This window comes from Myripristis murdjan, chromosome 16 (assembly GCF_902150065.1).
Source record: "Myripristis murdjan chromosome 16, fMyrMur1.1, whole genome shotgun sequence".
Taxonomy (NCBI): Eukaryota; Metazoa; Chordata; class Actinopteri; order Holocentriformes; family Holocentridae; genus Myripristis; species Myripristis murdjan.
Genome location: NC_043995.1, coordinates 24,039,710 through 24,057,211, shown reverse-complemented (window position 1 = coordinate 24,057,211; position 17,502 = coordinate 24,039,710). Strand labels below are relative to the sequence as shown.

The 17,502-nt window shown below is 41.6% G+C and overlaps 1 protein-coding gene across 4 annotated transcripts in view; it reads left to right on the top strand.

Annotated features, from left to right (window-relative positions):
* The first annotated feature begins 3,929 nt into the window (after positions 1–3,929).
* Positions 3,930–17,502, top strand: part of map7d1a (MAP7 domain containing 1a) — a 43,609-nt gene continuing 30,036 nt past the window's right edge. For all 4 annotated transcript variants that reach the window (XM_030072499.1, XM_030072497.1, XM_030072498.1 and 1 more), the window contains exon 1: positions 3,930–4,293. In XM_030072499.1, coding sequence (XP_029928359.1) covers positions 4,227–4,293 — 67 coding nt within the window. In that variant the 5' untranslated portion in view covers positions 3,930–4,226. The remainder of the gene's footprint in view (positions 4,294–17,502) is intronic.

The following is a 17,502-nucleotide window of genomic DNA, read 5'->3' as shown; positions in this document are numbered from 1 at the left end:
CAAGTTGCTAGGCATGAACTACTTAAAGCAATCAGTGGCAATTAAATGAGCTCTGTTTGTGTGTGTGTGTGTGAGGGAGAGAGAGAGGGAGAGAGAGAGAGGGTCTCTCTGTGTGTCTGGCTTTGGTGAAGAGTGCAGCTGCAGCTTCAAAATCAATTCCTCTCTTGAGTTGTGAGGAAGTGTGCATGTGTATGTGTGTGTGTGTGTGTGTGTGTGTGTGTGTTGGGGGGTAGTGGGGTCTCTTCCTATGTGCATTGGAGTCACACAAGTGGTTGGCTGATGGAGATGACCCGGGCTCACAGGTTGCCTACACAACCTTTCAAAAAGCTGCCCATGAACGTGAGAGTAGAAAGACAGCTGAAGGAATTCATCATTTAGTGTCATATTCAGTCTTAAAATCTTGTTTTTCTTGTAACAAGTGAAAAAATCTGGCCTATGGGATGAGATATTACCACTTGTTTCCAATGCAGTTTCACTTGTTTCAGGATTTTATTTTATTTTTTTTTTTCTAGAAACATGCATAAATGTGTTGAAACAAGGCAGATCAGCCCGTTAGTATCAAGAAAACTGATTAAAGGAAATTCACTTGACTAGCATTAGAAATGGGATTATTGATTCCCATCAGCAGATTTTTTTTCATGTTTTAAGTAAAACAAGATTTTAAAGCTGATCTAAATCTTCTGCATCTTTTGCAGTGTTTAGAATGCAGTTGTTTGAAACGCTTTGGTCTGCCAAGCTTTTTCAAGACATGCAACATTTCAACATATCTAAGACACAGTTAATGGGGTCCAACTGGGCTATTTTTCCCCTGTGACTCCACTTTGCCTTGAATGGCTCATTTGGACAGCATGGTACAGTGACGGTAAATGAACACATGCCTCCTGCCTATGAGGTGCGCCTTTATTGCTGCACCCTTTAATTTTTCCTACCAGATTGCAGGCAGCAGCACCAGGTGAACTGCCTGTGGGACTCAGCTAAGGGTAGAGGTGAAATGAATGGATGAAAAGGTTGGAGGGATTTCAATACACTTATTGGAGGGGGTGCACAAAAGACACAAAAGATGCATCTGCAAACTCCTTCATTGTCTTAAGAAAGACGATGTTTTGATATGGATATTTATTTTAGTTCAGGTGCATTTTCTTTATTTTCCCACATTGCCTTCCCACATTTTACAAAGAAAATGAATAACTAGAAACTACAACAAATAAAAACCTATTTCTTTCTTTGTATTACTTTCTGCATAACACAGCCCCCTAGACTAATGCACAAGATAATGAAGTACTATTTGGTATGATTATGGTTTTGTTGAACTGTGCGTATGTCTTATAGAAATAGATCCAGTCCCCACTCACAGATTGCCAGCACTTGAACAAAAACATCTCTCTGCTGCTAAACATCACAGTATTCTGACCCTGTTTGCTGTCCTTTGTCAAGATTGTTCTGTCAAAGTATTCACATTCTTCCTCTAAATCTGTCTTTTTTGGCCACAGATTCTCCCATGTAAGCTTATCATGCACTAAGAAATTGATGATCTTAATGAAAAGAAAAAAAAAAAAATCTCACTAAACAGTCTAAAATGGTAGCAAGTGGTGAGTTATTGCATCAAATCCTTAGATCAGGAGCCTTATTCTCATTTTCTCAAAATAAACAAAACAAGTGCATGAAATTATTGTTATATCCGTCGGTGAATGCAAGATGAATGCGTTAAGCACATCTGAGTATACACCACATTTGAATCACAAATAATACACGCGTAAGATCAGATCCCACTGATTATAATTTGTGCTTTCATTCATTTCCTGCTTTCCCTATCTTTGCCCGACTTGATTGAAATGGGAAATTCATTCTTGATTGTTTCTTCAGCCTCAGAAAATTGAAAGGCATGCTTATCTCTGATCCACTTACAAGCAGTTTTTAACAGGATGAATCTTAATGTCTTTAGAGGGAGTAGAACACCTTTATCAGCAGAATATATCCAAGTTGCAGCCACTATTCATCATAAAAAGTAATACAGACAGTTAAAGCAATACAAACAATAAAAACTTGTGATTCAAGATGGGAATAGAATCTCTAAGCTTCTATGCAATCTTTTGATTTGAATTCTGCAACATCATACCAAGCAGCCACCCACCCACACACACACACACGTATACATACACTTTCTCCCTTTCTCTCTCACACACACACACTCATGCACTACACCATACCCAACCCCCACCTCCTCAAACCCCTCCCCTTTTCCAGTTGCAGTGACAGGTGGCTCTTGGGGGTTTGCTCTAACACGACTCAACAGCTGCACAAAGGAGCCCCACTGGGGTCTTTTTAGGGTGACAGGATGTCCCCTCTCAAGCGTGCCGATCAGCCCGGGCCCAGCCCCCACCTTGGCAGATGCTCTCTGAGATCCACAGGTGGTAGATGGCGTGGAGTGGAGAGGACACTCAGGAGAAGTTAAAATGTTGTGCAACTGTTCTTCTTTTTTTGAGCAAAACAAGTTTATAAGTTATGCTGAACTGAAAAGTTAGTATTTCTCCCAAAAACTGTGCATGAATTCCCATTTAAATGCATAATACAACAATTGGTGCTTGTTTAACTCTTTTATTGAGTGGCGTGACTTGTTTAACACAATGTGGCAAAGACTACATCAATCAAACTTCCATCAAACCATCTGACAGCAAAACCTGGTGATCTCAATACACTGAAATAATATGCATGTGAAAAATGGTGATTCCAGCACATCATTTACTATTAATATTGTTATTATGATTATAGCCAGTGAGGAGAGTGCCTCAGCTTCATGCGAATTAGTGCTGACCTAGCCCGTGATGTGCAACCATATTACTGCCTTTTGTAAGTTTTGCACCCGCTTTTCTCAGTACAATGCATGCCCTTTCTTTCCCAGATTACTTTAATTCCTAGGGGCTGGAGAACTGCCCACTGCAGGCTTTTTCTGATGCTGAAGAGGGTTCTCAATAAAGTGAGCATGCCTTCATCTCGGCAGGTTGAAGATCAAAGGAGTTCTGTATGGGATCCTGAAAAGAGCATAGTGAGGTGGATACTGGCTTAAAAAACCAAATAATGTTATACAATATTATCTTATGCAATGCCATTCTATGTTTTTTTCACATATAATTTAAAGGACAGAACAGTCGTACATATATAACTCCTGAATGATACACTTACTTACAATATAGTTGCTATAGAGTGTTGGAAAATGTTACTGTGGAAATCAGTGGTTACCAAGGTATCATTTGTATGAACATTTCATTTCATTTCAAGTCTGATTCTCATGGTTCTGTCTTAACATGAAACATTATTTCAATGCTCATCCCATATGACAAAATAAAGTTCTGCAGACGCCATATCAGAAGTAGCTTTCTAAAGGAAATATGAATGAAACACTAGTAGGAATAAACTTTCCTATCCGTTCCACTTTAAATAGTATTACTAACATCACTATTACTGCTACTTCCACTGTTATTACTTAAGAAAGAAAGTGGTTCAAGGACAGGTAATACCGGGAACATAACATAAATACACATAAGCACACACACGTATAGGTGGAATGCAGGTCAAATTCATATTTTTATTATTATTTTTTTAGTACCTTCATGTTGATTGTGAACTGTGAACTTCCCTGATCTTATATTTTTGAAGGCAGATGAACCAACAAAAAGGAGGGGGTTCATTTTGGCATTTTACATAATTTACTTTGCTATATTTTAATTGTGAGAGATCACAATGTAGCAGCAGTCGCATGAGGAATTTGCTGTAACTATGAGCTAGTACAGTAAACCCTGCTGATATGGGACAGTGGATATGAATGACAGGGTGACAGGTTCACCCCCGTGCTGGTAATGGTACAGTCCGATCCGGAGGCCAGCGAGGGACCGGCCGAGCGCCGAGCAGAGCATCAGCTGTTGTGTGTCGGAGTGAGAAACTTCGCTCACTCCTCCCCCACTATCTTATTCCCAAATTCCCTCTGACACCATACCTAACTTCTTTCAGGAGTAGCCGCAGCCACCGGTGGTTCTGTCAGCAAGTACAGGGTGTCTTTTGTCCCTGTTTGGCCGATTTGAGGTCCCCGGCCGTTCTCAGAGCTTTTCCCAGCCCGGTTCCTTTTGGGAATTTGGGTTCAACCGGAGTGACTCATCCAAGTTTCCCCGCACGGTTCTGCCTGAGGAATGAGAGGACTATCGCAGCGGAAGAGCCGAAAACCGCATGTTTGAATGAACAAAATGGACAGCAAGGATATTGACGCCGAGCTTGGGGGGAAATCTCTGCCCGGAGCAACATGTAAGTCTTTAGTGCGTGGAGTTGGCGATCACTTCAGAGATATTTACACGGAACTGTCCTGTCTGAAAAAAAAAAAAAAAAAAAAAAAAAGCTGGCCCTTAATGTTAATGCCTTTGGTAGCGTGTGGTTTTAAAACGATTTCTCGCCTTTTTTTTTTTTTTTTAAATTCCGATGTCCAGCGCACGACTTGAGTAGGCTAGACAGAAATACAAATCTAAAGCATTGGGTTTGTGAATTATTAATAATCCATACTGAGGTGCGAATTTAGAGACGGTCCGTTAATTATAAGGCCACCTCACAGTCTCTAATACCCGTCAAGCCAAATTTTAATCTCTATGACAACAAAGGAGGACTTACTTATTTGCAGACCCATTGATGGTCATAAACAAAGCAATAAAAATGGTTATGAACTGACTGTGGAATACTGTTTGCCATCCCTTTTCACACCCAGAGAAGTATGCATTCACTCCGCCATCGGGATAATAATAACACAAATTGCGCTAGATGAGGTAATCTGACTGGTCCCATCCCCCTCCTTGTGTTATAACGTGTAACTATGCAGTCACCGGCGGTCTGGCATCCTGTCTCCCCCTCCGCTGCTGCTCTGCTGCACGGTGATCGGTGTTTGCCCAGCACAGGGAATAGTTATTTGATGCACAGGTGCCGTTATTTGACGCACAGAGATGCGCCAGTGATTCCTGAAAGCAGAAAAGCCCAGGCCCAAGTCAATCTCAGCATTAAGCCAGATCGACTTATTCACTGTGGAAGTGGTGAAGCTTTATGTGCAATATGCCATCACAGGATCACTCAACTCAGGAGCAGTGTCAGTGCAGGGATAGGAGCCTACTCATCTGGCCATGGTGGTCATCTGCACATGAGAAGAGCAGTTCTTCCAAGACACTATACATTGGTAAATAACCTTTGACTATCCATGCCAAACAATTGTGCATTGACATTCTGCTTGGCTCTGAAAATAGAGGGGACACACAATGTGAGCTCCTCCTGGGGACAACAGGGAACTTCCTTCCTGATGACAGGGGGCTTGAGGGTGGAAGGCCGGTTTGTTTTGGCTCTGCATCAAGTAGGAGGAGAGTAGAACTCCACCCGAGTCGTGGGAATCTTGACCAGCCTCTGGAAGCAGCTATAGACATCACGCATGGACTCCGGGAGGGACTGTCATCACATAGGTTGTGACTCAAGATAGGAAGTAGAGCTGGCATAAGGCATCTTGTTTCCTGTGAAGTATGCTGGCTGGCCCATTTTGCCCCCCACGCTTACTGAAAATGATCAGAGACTGTTTCTGCAGCTGGATGTGATCACTTGTGGTCACCAGAGCCTCAAACCAAAACAGAGACCACACAATGAGTGATCTTGGTCTTGTTAGAGATTCAATTGTGCAGAACTCCAGCACAAAGGACAGCATTTTTGTTAAGCTTGATGTTACTCTGTAATTACATACATTTTTACATGAACAGCTGTATGTGATGAGGTTTTGAATATAATTTAAAGCTATAATGTTTCCACAGAGGGTCATTCTACCTCTTGATACATTAACTAAGCATGATGTTCAGTTAGGAATAAGCTTACTGGAAAGTGAAGTGCATGAAGTATCCTTGTGAAAGACATAATTCCCCCACCTCCTGTAGGTGCACTGCTCCTGGCCGCTCCTGAAATGCATACATGTATTAGTGCATAAGAGGAGTGTGCAGTGAAACAAATTCTTAGTTAACAGTGTGGGTAATATGGGCATTAATATCCTTAATCCTTAAAATCCGGTTCACGGGATATTTGGTTTTATTTCACATCCAAACACCTGGAAGCACCAAACCAACTTGTAAAAATTTCCTTTTGCTGAAATAGGGGCAGTAAAGACAGTTGACTGACTCTGTCCTGGTTTTGAACCGAAGGCCCTTGGAGTGGAGTTGCAGTGAGTCTGGCCTGGCTTTGTGGAAATCTGCCCTGTCAAGGCTTTTGAAGAACATCTTCTAATCCCTCTTTTCTTTAGGTTCGTATTCAGGCATTCTCCTCTCTGAGCTCCCTGCTCTGTCACTCATTCCATGTCCTTGGAGTCTGCGCTGTACGGTCTTGCTCTTTAATCTCCCCTCTGTCCACCTGAAAACCTACGCCTGGCTGACTGAGATGAATAAAAGCTTTTTTCTCCCCCTACAAGATTTGCCATTTCTAGCATACCCACAGCCACCTCGGAGGAGTGCAGCTGCTCATCTGTGCAAAATAGTTACTGTGCGAACATTGGACAAACATGGATTGCTTAGCTGCCTCTAGAGATGAAACTGAACTGACGCCATCACCCACTGAAGATCTTGGGAGGGTGCTTAGCAGGAACAGAATGAATAGAAGCCAATGTGACAGGTGAACGCAGGTCTCAGAGCATTTAAATATGGATAAGTGTGCTTCGGTCAGAGCGCGCTGTCTTGTTTTAAATATTGATTTGCATAGCTCCATGTTCACCGTTTCATTAACCACTTCATTATAATAGCACATTAACTGCATACAAATGCCTTAGTCATCGAACTGTACTCACAAGCTGATGCAGCAAAATGAACAACATGCCAAGACTTTAGTTCATGCCAAAAGCTCTTAGTCTAAATTGAGCCGACGCACAAATCAATATCGAGTGTAACAAGGAGGCACTTATCTCACATTAAGCCTTAGGTCATGGTTCAGCATTTTTTATGCTGATATCAATCTATTATGCATTTTAAGCAACCAATGCATGCTCCTTCACTGATCATGAAGAGCCTTAGCAGACTGACAGGGAAACAAATCATACTGTAGTCCTTTATCTACTGTGTAAATGGGGAGAATCCACCAGCCCTGGCTGTCAAACATACAGGGAACAGCATCAGTCAACTACACATCTTGAGCTGCAGGAGCTCTTACGTAATTGGGAAAATGTGCTCCGCGTCCCATTTTTGGAGAGAAAGCTGCATTAGTGTCTATGTAAATTAGCCATGGGCAGCAACCCCGGGCCCTCCTGAGCATGGGTGACTGATCACGGAGGGAAAACATTGTTTCTGTGCAGGATTAATTATGAGCAATGTGGTGGTGAAGTGTTTTTGTCAGGATGAGATGTTTTCACGGTCTGAAGGAGACCCAAGTATGAGAGGTTGGCCACTTGTGAAGCTGTTGACTTTTAAAAAGATGAAAATGTGTCTCATTATGATTGAAATAGTGCTACTTCAAAGCCTCTAGTATCAGCTTCATTCTCCATTAATTACTGTTATAAAAAATAGCATATGACATTTGTGAATACGAGCATGAAAGTTTACTTCCATGATTCTGTTGGGCTTCATTTATATTTCAATTACTCTTTCTCTCTCTCTATATATATCTTACTATATACATTATATAGAAGGCCTGGTAGCTGTGCTGTGCCCTTGGCTGGTTTCAAGATCAAAGCTGGCCCAGAAATGCACTCTTCTTATGCCTTGAGCTCGCAAATGGAAAAATTAAAGCCTTCATGGGTTCAAATTATTTCCTTAGTGAAATTAAAAATCAGAATTTCTCCTTCCTCTGCTGGAGGGAGACAAAAACAGCAGTAGATATCCCTTTTCAGTACATAATCTCATTTGTCATTTTACCTCACTGTTTTTAATCTCATTTAGCCTGTATATTACTGAATATTGTACACAAAAGAGGACCAACCCATGGGTAGGCACTATCTTGCATAATCCATTTAATTCAGTGTATGTGGCTGCAACTGAAGATTACTTTGTCAATCAAATGCCTCCTTTTGGCGTAATCCTTTTTTATCTTTTTGGAAGAATTGACAAACTGCATTCATGGCCAAAAGGATTAGGCAAATCCTAAACCCTTGAAAATATAATCATAAGAATAAGGAGCAAGTTGTGGATAACTATTGCTGCCTTCTTTTACAAGATACAACTTCTCTGTTGGTTTGCACAGTTGATTATTCCTCCAGATCTAAAGCTCTCTAATGCTCTACACTAAACGTGTTACTTCAGGCAGTGTGGTTGTTGTAAGAGAGAGAATGGGGGCTTCCCGGTTCCCACATGTTCAGATATGTTCAAAGCCCATATTCTGCAGGTTATATAGTTAGACTCTGCATTTAATGAAACTTGAAGAGAAAAAAGACAAGTGAGAATGATCTGAGTCATGCACAAAACTGACAGAAGTCATGCCAGCACTGTGATGTTGGAGTTTAGTCTTAAAAAAGCCTGCTGCTGCGACAGCTAAAGTTTTCCCTGTGCTAACAATTAGTGTGAGGTATTTTCTCTCTCTGTTGTTGTTCAGGGGCCTGCATATTCTTATCTATGTATTTGCAAGCCAGTTTGTATGTTGCATGTGTGTATGTCTGTGTTTAAGAATCAGGATGTCAAGCATTGTTTTCAATGAGCCTCTCTATTCCCATCAGTGGAAGATAATCATAGATTCTTACATAACGTAAGAATACCAAACAAGAGGGAAGACTCATGACAGAAGTACAGGTAAAGATGAGAAGATCCAAAGTTGACTGAGATCCCTTGCTCAGAGTTTAACTGCCCACACTGAGCCAGCATCACGGACACTGACCCTCTCCTAGGAGAACAGAGGTAGATCCCTATTCCAGCACTCTGGAAAGACAAATAAGGGAGAAAAACTGCACATTAACTCGCACTCAAACTGTGCAAACTTGGAAGCTGTGCAGTATTTTCCCAGGATATGGATATCTGGCTGAAAGGGGCGGTCAGTGCGTGAATGCAACTCCAGTTTATTCTTGTTTTTATGAACCTTTGTGACTCCTCTAAGACAGACGTAACTGAACTGAGCGTCTAAACTTGTGTGTATGAAGCCATTTCATGTTGGATATCACAATTAAATTTTTGGGGGGTAAAGCTACCTTAGCAAATACAATGTTTAGTCTCAAAACATGCATCTAAACTTGCCCATCTTTGCAGTCTGACCGTTACCATACTTGAACCCAGTAACTGGTTCAGATTTCAAAGTCAGTGTCTGTTGGTTTGGCCCTGGCTCAGTTAAATCAAATGCTGATATGAGACAGTTTTTTGAATTTCTTAAAAAACACACACACACACTGTATATGGCTCTTACTTACTATAGCTCTTAATATTGATGAGCATAGTAATTCACTGCTCTGCCACAGCCTCATTAGTTGTGTTATTAGTCACAGTTATAAAAGAGTCTGGGAGCTACTGTATGCCAGAGTCCTGGTAGATAAGTCTCTAAAAGGGACAAGGCTTATTTAAAGCATGCCTGTGTCTCTACATTTTGCCCTGTGAATGTGGTTTCGGTGTGAATAGCTTTTGAAGAATTACTCTTTCAACATGAAGTCGAGATGGTCTTTTCGTAATAACATGAGCCTTTGATAAATGATACCGTTGATAATGCAGAGAGATCTATGATTTCTCAAAGAAGGACAACCTGTAATTATCTGGAGCTCAAGGACTATGACTAAAAGCTGGTAGCTGGTAGCTAAAAATGCTTTGATGATTGCTGGATGTATTAAGAGCTGTGCATAATGGTGTACAGTAGTATAGTAGTTACGAACAGGCAGATTGCTTCAAAGGCAGACTCAGACAATGTAAAAGGTTTAAAAATTAAACTAATCACATGCATCAGTACAAAGAGCATGGTGCAATTTGGCAGAGGTTTGGAGGTTTTCCAAGTCCTTGGACCAAGACTGGCTGCTGCACAGCTGCTTGCATGCAGCTGGGTAGTGAGAAAGTGGCTAAATGCCAAAGACACATGCTGTTTCACAACTGACCCCTCATTTTAAAAGAAGGAGAAACATTCACATATGCTATTTGGGGAGCAACCCCTTCTCCTTATCCTCTGTCTTTCTTTTTAGTTCTTTTCTTTTTAGTTTAGTTTCCTTTTTACTTCAGTATCCTTGAGAGTCCCATGCTGCAGTGGTGCGGCCTGATTTTATTATCAAGCTGCTGTGTTGCCCTTCTCACTGGGACACCAGAGCGGCGTTAAGGGGAGGGAACTCTCTCTGGACTCTCTAACTGCTTTCTACCACCTCCACCAAGGGTGAAAATAACCCAGACAGGCTGCTCTCTGGTCCTCTGAAAACCCTGGTCACCAGACCTATCTGCTAATATTAGACCAGACCCTGTTCAGCTAAAGGGCATGGTTCTTATAAGCACACCTTGATCTCTGGGCAGTCTTCTTGCCAGACGGACTGTCCATCATCCAGTGCTATTGTTTGACTGTGTCCATTTTGGTGGCTCTCTTGGCTGAGGATGACAGCTAGTCTTGTGACTACTTTCAAGGAAACTAACTTATTCATCAACTAAACACAGCCAAACATTGACACTGCAATGCACCTCTGAAGTCCGTGCAGTGTAACTTCTTTCCATGTTGTCATTGTTGATGGATGTGGTTGGATGTTGTTGTATGCTGCTGAACGTGGTCACTGAGGTAGTGAGATTGAACATTGGCCTTGTACATTCAACTGCATGCCTGTGAAAGCTATAATTGGATATCTTGCCAGCAGAAAAATTCTGGGTTTTTGGGTGGGAGAGTCAAAATCCAAATAATGAGAACTGTTGGACTTAATTGTATGTTGAATGTTCACAAGATTACCGCTCTGGCCAGATTTTAGCTTGAAGTAATAGTTAAGAAAATGACCATGTAGGAATAAAATGACAAACATCAACTCTGTTAGCTGCCTCAGCAAGGACACACACAGTCTCAGTTCCGTCAAAATGTCCACAAAGCCATGCTGATGAAAAATATCACCAGTTAGGTACTGGTTTTGAGTTGATTGTTGATGCTTCAGGTGCAGAGAACAATTCCTGCAGATGTGTCTCTGTTGGGGCTCAGTTTGCTCCAGGTTAGGTCCTACATGTCCTACGATGAGTTGACTGACTGTCACACAGGCAGGCTATTCATAGAGGGGCCTTACAGATATCTAAGATATTCAAAGGGGTTTTAATGACAAACCAGCCAGACACAGCTGTGTGACTGGCATTTGGCCAGGTAGAGATCATTACTGAAGCCCATTGTAACCTAATATCAAGACTGCAGTGAGCCTCCTATTAGTCATATCAAATACATTTCCTACTCACTGAGCCTCTTGGGAACAAGGTTAGTCAGTAGAGACCATTAGAGTGATGAATCCTGTCAATGTATCTTTTGAAGGTTCTGTTAGCTACTGTTCTTCAAATCAAGTGCCTTCTGATGAGTCTTGTAGATAGGGGAGGAGTTAAAGAAAGTGCCAAAGTACAGGCTCACTCAAAGCATCATAAATGATTTCTGTCCCTTTCTAACAAATGATGGTCCCACACTGTGACCACGCAAGGGACTGCACAACCTCTTCATTGAGACCAATGAAAATTAGATCACACTGCCGCTCCCCAATCCCTCAAGGGGATGTGGAAGAGGTTGCCAGGGGCGACAGGTCGGCATGCAGACAGAGCGTTCGTAGTTATGAATGGCAGTCTGTACGGCCTAGATATCATTCCTGCTTCTCTGATGCCATTGAGAATGGCTTGAGTGTAGTGGTCCTTGCCACTGGTCAGTGTCTTACTCTGGTGTTTGTGTATGTTTGGGTACATGTGAGAGCATGTTGTGTGGCAGCAACAGATGCAGGTACTCCAGGGAACTAATGCTGGTTCAGATAAGCGAAGCATTTCATCGCTGCGGTGGATGAACAGCGCTGGAGAGAGCAGCAGCTAAATGCCAGGCATTGTCCAGGCCTGTGCCAGGTGATGGGATGAAAGCGTGGCAGTCACTAACAGAGACATTACTATTCAGTGGCCAATTGATATGCCATGTAGGAATGCTATCTTTTGAAATGTGTTCAGCCTCATGGTTGGTATGCAAAACCACTTTTGTCTTCATCAGGCAGATAGATAACTGTAGCCAGATGAGTGGGCTCATCACTGTGTGACTATGCATCAATATCTTTGGCCACTTATTTTTTGTGTTATTTATTGCTTGTTTTCCCATTCGTATCATAGTCAAGGACAAGTTATTACATTAGCTGCAGTTAAAAAGTAACCAGCTGTGGTTTCCCGCTGGTGTATGAGGGCATTTTCCTTGCATGACTTAATTATGATGCTTCTTTCACCTCCCAGTGAAAATCGTATTGCTCAGTTTCAAGGACATGCAAAAACTGTTAATGAAAACTTTTGGCACTCTGTAACTTTGTAATATTACTGACACACAGACATACACACACACACACACACACACACACACACACACACACACACACACACACACACTCGGGGCTTGGTGTGTTGTTTACACTGTGCTTCCAGTGTGTCTGGGCCCCCTCAGCCTCTTACATCACCCCATCCGGGGTGAGAGGGACACAGGGTGAAGGGGCGACTGGTTAGGGGGGTAACCGATGAGGTAGTTCATTAGTCCCCGTGGCCCATCCCAAATGAGATGCAGATCCATTCTCTTTGTGCTTCCCAAGTTCCTCTTTCTTTTTTTTGGTTGCCGCCCTTTTCCCTTTCCAGTCTTTTGATTTCATGGCTTGCACTCAATACTATTTCCTAGCCTCTTGTTTGCCTCATTTCCATTTTACAAGAGAATGTACTGCGTTTCTACCCCATTTACTGAGCACTCAGTTTTTGTCAAGATAGTTTGAGTTTTTTTCAAAGTTGGGTGTTTTCCAGTTTTGCAACTATTCATCGTCCTTGTATCACAAGCCTTTATAGTTATTCTTGGTAGTGGTCTTACTGTGTGGCCACTCTTTTTTTTATCCCATTTGGCAAGAGACAGGAAGGATTGTGCTTGAGAGTGCAGTTCTTGGCTTCATAAATATTCCATGCCGTGCCCTATATTTTCATTCCTTGGCAGCACTCTGGATGTTACAGTGGAAATGAGCAACCAGCTGTAAGCTGTATCCAAACTGACTGGTCACTAGCATGTGACCAGCTTCTCTTATCTTCATGTAGCCTATTTGCTTTGCACTGGGTATGTCTGTGTGTCACATTGCATAGTTTCACATTCCTGTTGCTTTTTACAACTGTTCTGAGAGTCATTTTCCCTCAGCTGTTATTGAGCAAGTACTATCTTAAGAATGTTTCGTCATACTTTGCTGATTCCATCATACAGTGTGTGTTATGTTATGGAGGACACAGCCTTTTCTTGCATACTGTCTTCATGCCCTTATGAGGTTGAAGAAGAGGTAGAAAACAAAGGTGTGGTCTGGTGAATGAGGCCCCTATTTAGCAGAGCTGCCAGTCAGGTCTGTATTCTATTCAAAGTTCAATTCAACTTTATCTTCTGCTTTTTAAATGAAAAAGGTAGAAAGTTCTCGTGGTTTTGCCAGTGCAAAAGTCTGCTATTTGACATACAAGATTAAAAAAATCAAAGAAAGCACCGTAAGCATCACCATACTAAAAAAAAATATAATCAAAACACATAAAAATGATCTCTTAGAAACTGTTTTTTTTTTTTTTTTTACAGGAAATATTGATATAAATATTGAATACTATTGAGATAGGGAAGAGCTTGTGGGAAGATGCTTTTTCACAGGCATGTTCTGTGCTTCACAAACTGTATATATATTTTTTTTTTTTAATATTTCATTGTGGCCTGCTCACTGCTTGGCCTTAGCACTCCACACTTTGCCTGTTACTAAAATTAATTGAGCATGTTAGGCACTCTTGTTTTCTGAGTTTATTTGGGATGATTTCTCATGTCATAATACCGGTGAAGCATATCATGAAGAAGCAGGATTTCCAGGATGGATATTTATGAGCTACTCGCACAAACTAATATGCTGTGAAATTGGATTTCTGCTAAATCACATTTTCTGTGGCAGTATTACCACTTGTCCCAGTTTTAACTTGACTCTTCTCCCACATTGTTATGAGCACAACTGCAGTGGATTAAATTCCTTTTAAACTGCACTTCGGAAGAAGAGAGGCGATTGAATTTAGAATGAGCTCTGCTGCCCCGAGCCTCTGCTACATATTCTGTCCCTGAATTTTAAGGCGTCACAGACTTCTAAACTTGAACACATATTTTTGACCAACATGACATTCAGTCGTGTCCTTCTGACTGGGAAATGGCACTGTGTATACTAATGACCTGCTGATTCCCAACCTGCCACTCTGTTACCATACTGTGCTTGTGCATGCATGCATGCCTTCACTTCTGCAGGGCTTCCTTTGCTAAGGTATTTCTGCTGACTCTTGGAGATAGGCTACCTAATTTCTTTGTAGCTTTTATGCATGTAAAAGGGTTAGGTCGAGTGCCTCAGGCTTTGTGTGACACCTGCAGTTACAGAGGCCCCATAGGGACATTTGGTGGGGCCAACTGGGTTGTGGAGTACACAGAGCAGCCTGACAGTGCAATGGTCAACCTAATGAACTGGCATAGCATGCCACAGATTCCTCAACCTCCTCTGACCCACTTTCTAGGGTCTCATCACTGTGCCATACCCACTTGATACTCAATAGAAGAGCAAAACAAAGAGACAATGCATGTCCCTTTTCAAAAAGGATGCTGTATATAAACTGATGCAAATAGACAAATGCAGCACACATTTTTTTAAATGCTGCAGATGGTCAGTTTATTGCCACAAGTTGTGACATTTCAGCTCTGGGTCCTCACCAGATAGTTGCATGGTCAATACTTGGTGCTAGTTAGCCTTGATGAAGCTCCCTCATTGCCTAGGCCCTCCAGTGTCCCCAGTGTAAAGGTGGAAAAATCCGATGGGCAACTCAAGAGACCACTCAGAGAATGGTGGGTGTGTATTATTAGCCCCACTATTTTCCACAATAATCAGGGACCGCCTGCCAGGCTTTCTATTCTGTATGAAGGAGAAAGACTGGGAACAAGTTACGGTGCTACTACTAAAATGATCCCTGCATTACCTCCATTGATCCCTGCAGGGAAATTTTCTTTTTGCTAATATTACCAAGTATAGGGAAAGTACTGGGAAAGGTGTATTCATTACCTTGTTCAAGGACGCTTTACCAGGCTGAAGCTCATCAATATAGAGACTTAAACCTAGGTCTTTCCATTGAGCGACTGACTCCTCACTCATACTGCCTTGAGACTAGGAGTTGGTTTGTATTGATTATTGTAAAAAAAATTGTTCTGTGACTGAAAGGGTTGGTTTACATTGGACTGCTTTTTGTGTCCTTTTAATGAAGCAAAAGCAAAGCACAGAATGTCCTGCTTTTCTTTACATGAAGTTGTCTCACTGATTTGTGGACATTTACACTCAGTTGGGATTCTGTATATGATTCTGCCCAAAGGAGATGAATGATATTGCAATACATATTTTGGCTCCATGATGTATATTGAGACACAATATGTTCTGTCACGATATTATTATGTTATGTTGTTTTTAGGATTATTAATGAAGTAAAACAGGCTTTCCCATTCAGTTTAAATTAACTTTCGGCAAGTCACTGACTCTCTGAGGTGAGAGGTTTTGCAGCGAGGATCCAAGTAGTATACAGACATCTTGCATCTCAGCTGGTGTCTATTAAAGTTAACAAACATTTTTATACTTTACTAATCATAGATTATGATTCAGTTTTGACAGTTGTCTAAGGCACTTGTGCAACACAGAGGGGAACACAGATGCAAATGAACACAGATATTTTAGTAATTTCTGCTTTTAGGTTACACAGCACACCATATCAGCACAGTTCTCAAACAAGGGTGACACATTTTATGGCCTTTCTGATTTGTTGCCACCGTGAAGAACTGCAGTCGCCAATTTGTTCTCTACCAGCCAAATGACCACGACAAATAGAGCAATGTCCACACAACTCCATGCAGCTTCTGTATTTTTTTGCCCAGTGTATCTTTCTGCCTCACTTCCTAATAGGCTGTGCCAAAGTGACTTTTCCATGTTTAGGATGGATGGAGACCAAAGCATCTCAGCGGTGTGGATTTAATTGTGTCTGAATAAATGGTAAATACTGAGTGTCCTGTCTCAAACAGGAGGGCTAATGGCTTTTGACTGTAGTTATCCCCGTGGTGCAGTGCCTCTGGGAAGCTGCAATGTGAGGCAAGCTGTGACTCAGGAGATGCAAGCAACCTTGACAGAGCCCTCTGTCTTAAATATTGTTTTGGAGGCTGTGACAGAATTATGATGAAACTCGTATTTCTGAGAGCGCCTCACACATAAGAACATCCAGTTTATGAAATGTAGGTAATTCGATTAGCGTTATTCGTGTCACATTTTTTTTGCCTGTGACAAGTGAAGCTGCTGAGGCCAGCCAGAACACAGTGTTCACCGAATGCTGAGCAGAGTTTGAAATTGCATTTAGTACATCTGTGCAAATATTACATTAGCACACTTTTTAAAGCCCGCATGAGCGTGTCCCAATCTTGTTTGCTGTAAGCGGTCACTGGGTAGAGATTAGTTTTCCTGTTACACTTGTGCCCATCACTATGCCAGTAACAGGTCAGGCCAGGGCAAAGTCCATGAATTAGACTGATGCAACTTAGCAGAGTGGGCTTGCATACCAAGTTCTAAGTGTTATTTATTTATTTATTTATTTATTTATTTATTTTCTCCCCAGTGACTCAAAGAAATGTGGTTCTATTTTTATTTATTTATTTTTTTAGTTGGGTTGGGTGATATATCATTATTTTATAAGACTAAATATCATTTAGGATTTTGAATATTGCAATATAACAATATTGGATAAGTGTTATCTATATATAGGTATCTTTTTAAAGATTGTATTACAGGAAAGGGATGCAATAGTACAAACTTATTAGACTATTGTAGCTGCTTGCCACTAGCTGCTTGGTCATCATAACGACATTACTAATGACTGTTAATCAGAAATCTCTACCTCATTATCAAGGTATATAGTCAAAGACATCACCGTAGACATCACCATATTTGCCTTATTTCCAATAATCTGTAGCATATCTTTTTAACTCTCTCTCTCATCCATCGTTCCCTAAGTTCTTCCTGCGGTCGGGAAGCACAGGAAGTCAGCACTGCATCAATCACAGGCCTTGTTTCAGTCTTTTGCTCAGCACCAGCTCTCCTCTCCTCTCCATACTGTTCTGCCTATCCTCTCCCTGTCTCTCATCCCATTTTCCTCCTGGGAGATTCAGGTTTCATCAGTATTCAGTGACTGTGCCACCTGCATGCCAGCGTATCTTGCATTCTCATTCTTCCTATCATTGACTATAGATCACAGCGATTGTCTGAGCAGCTGCCCACAGTGCTGTCAGCCAGCTACTGCTTTATGGCTTCAGTTCCCCAGGTGCTTTGGACTC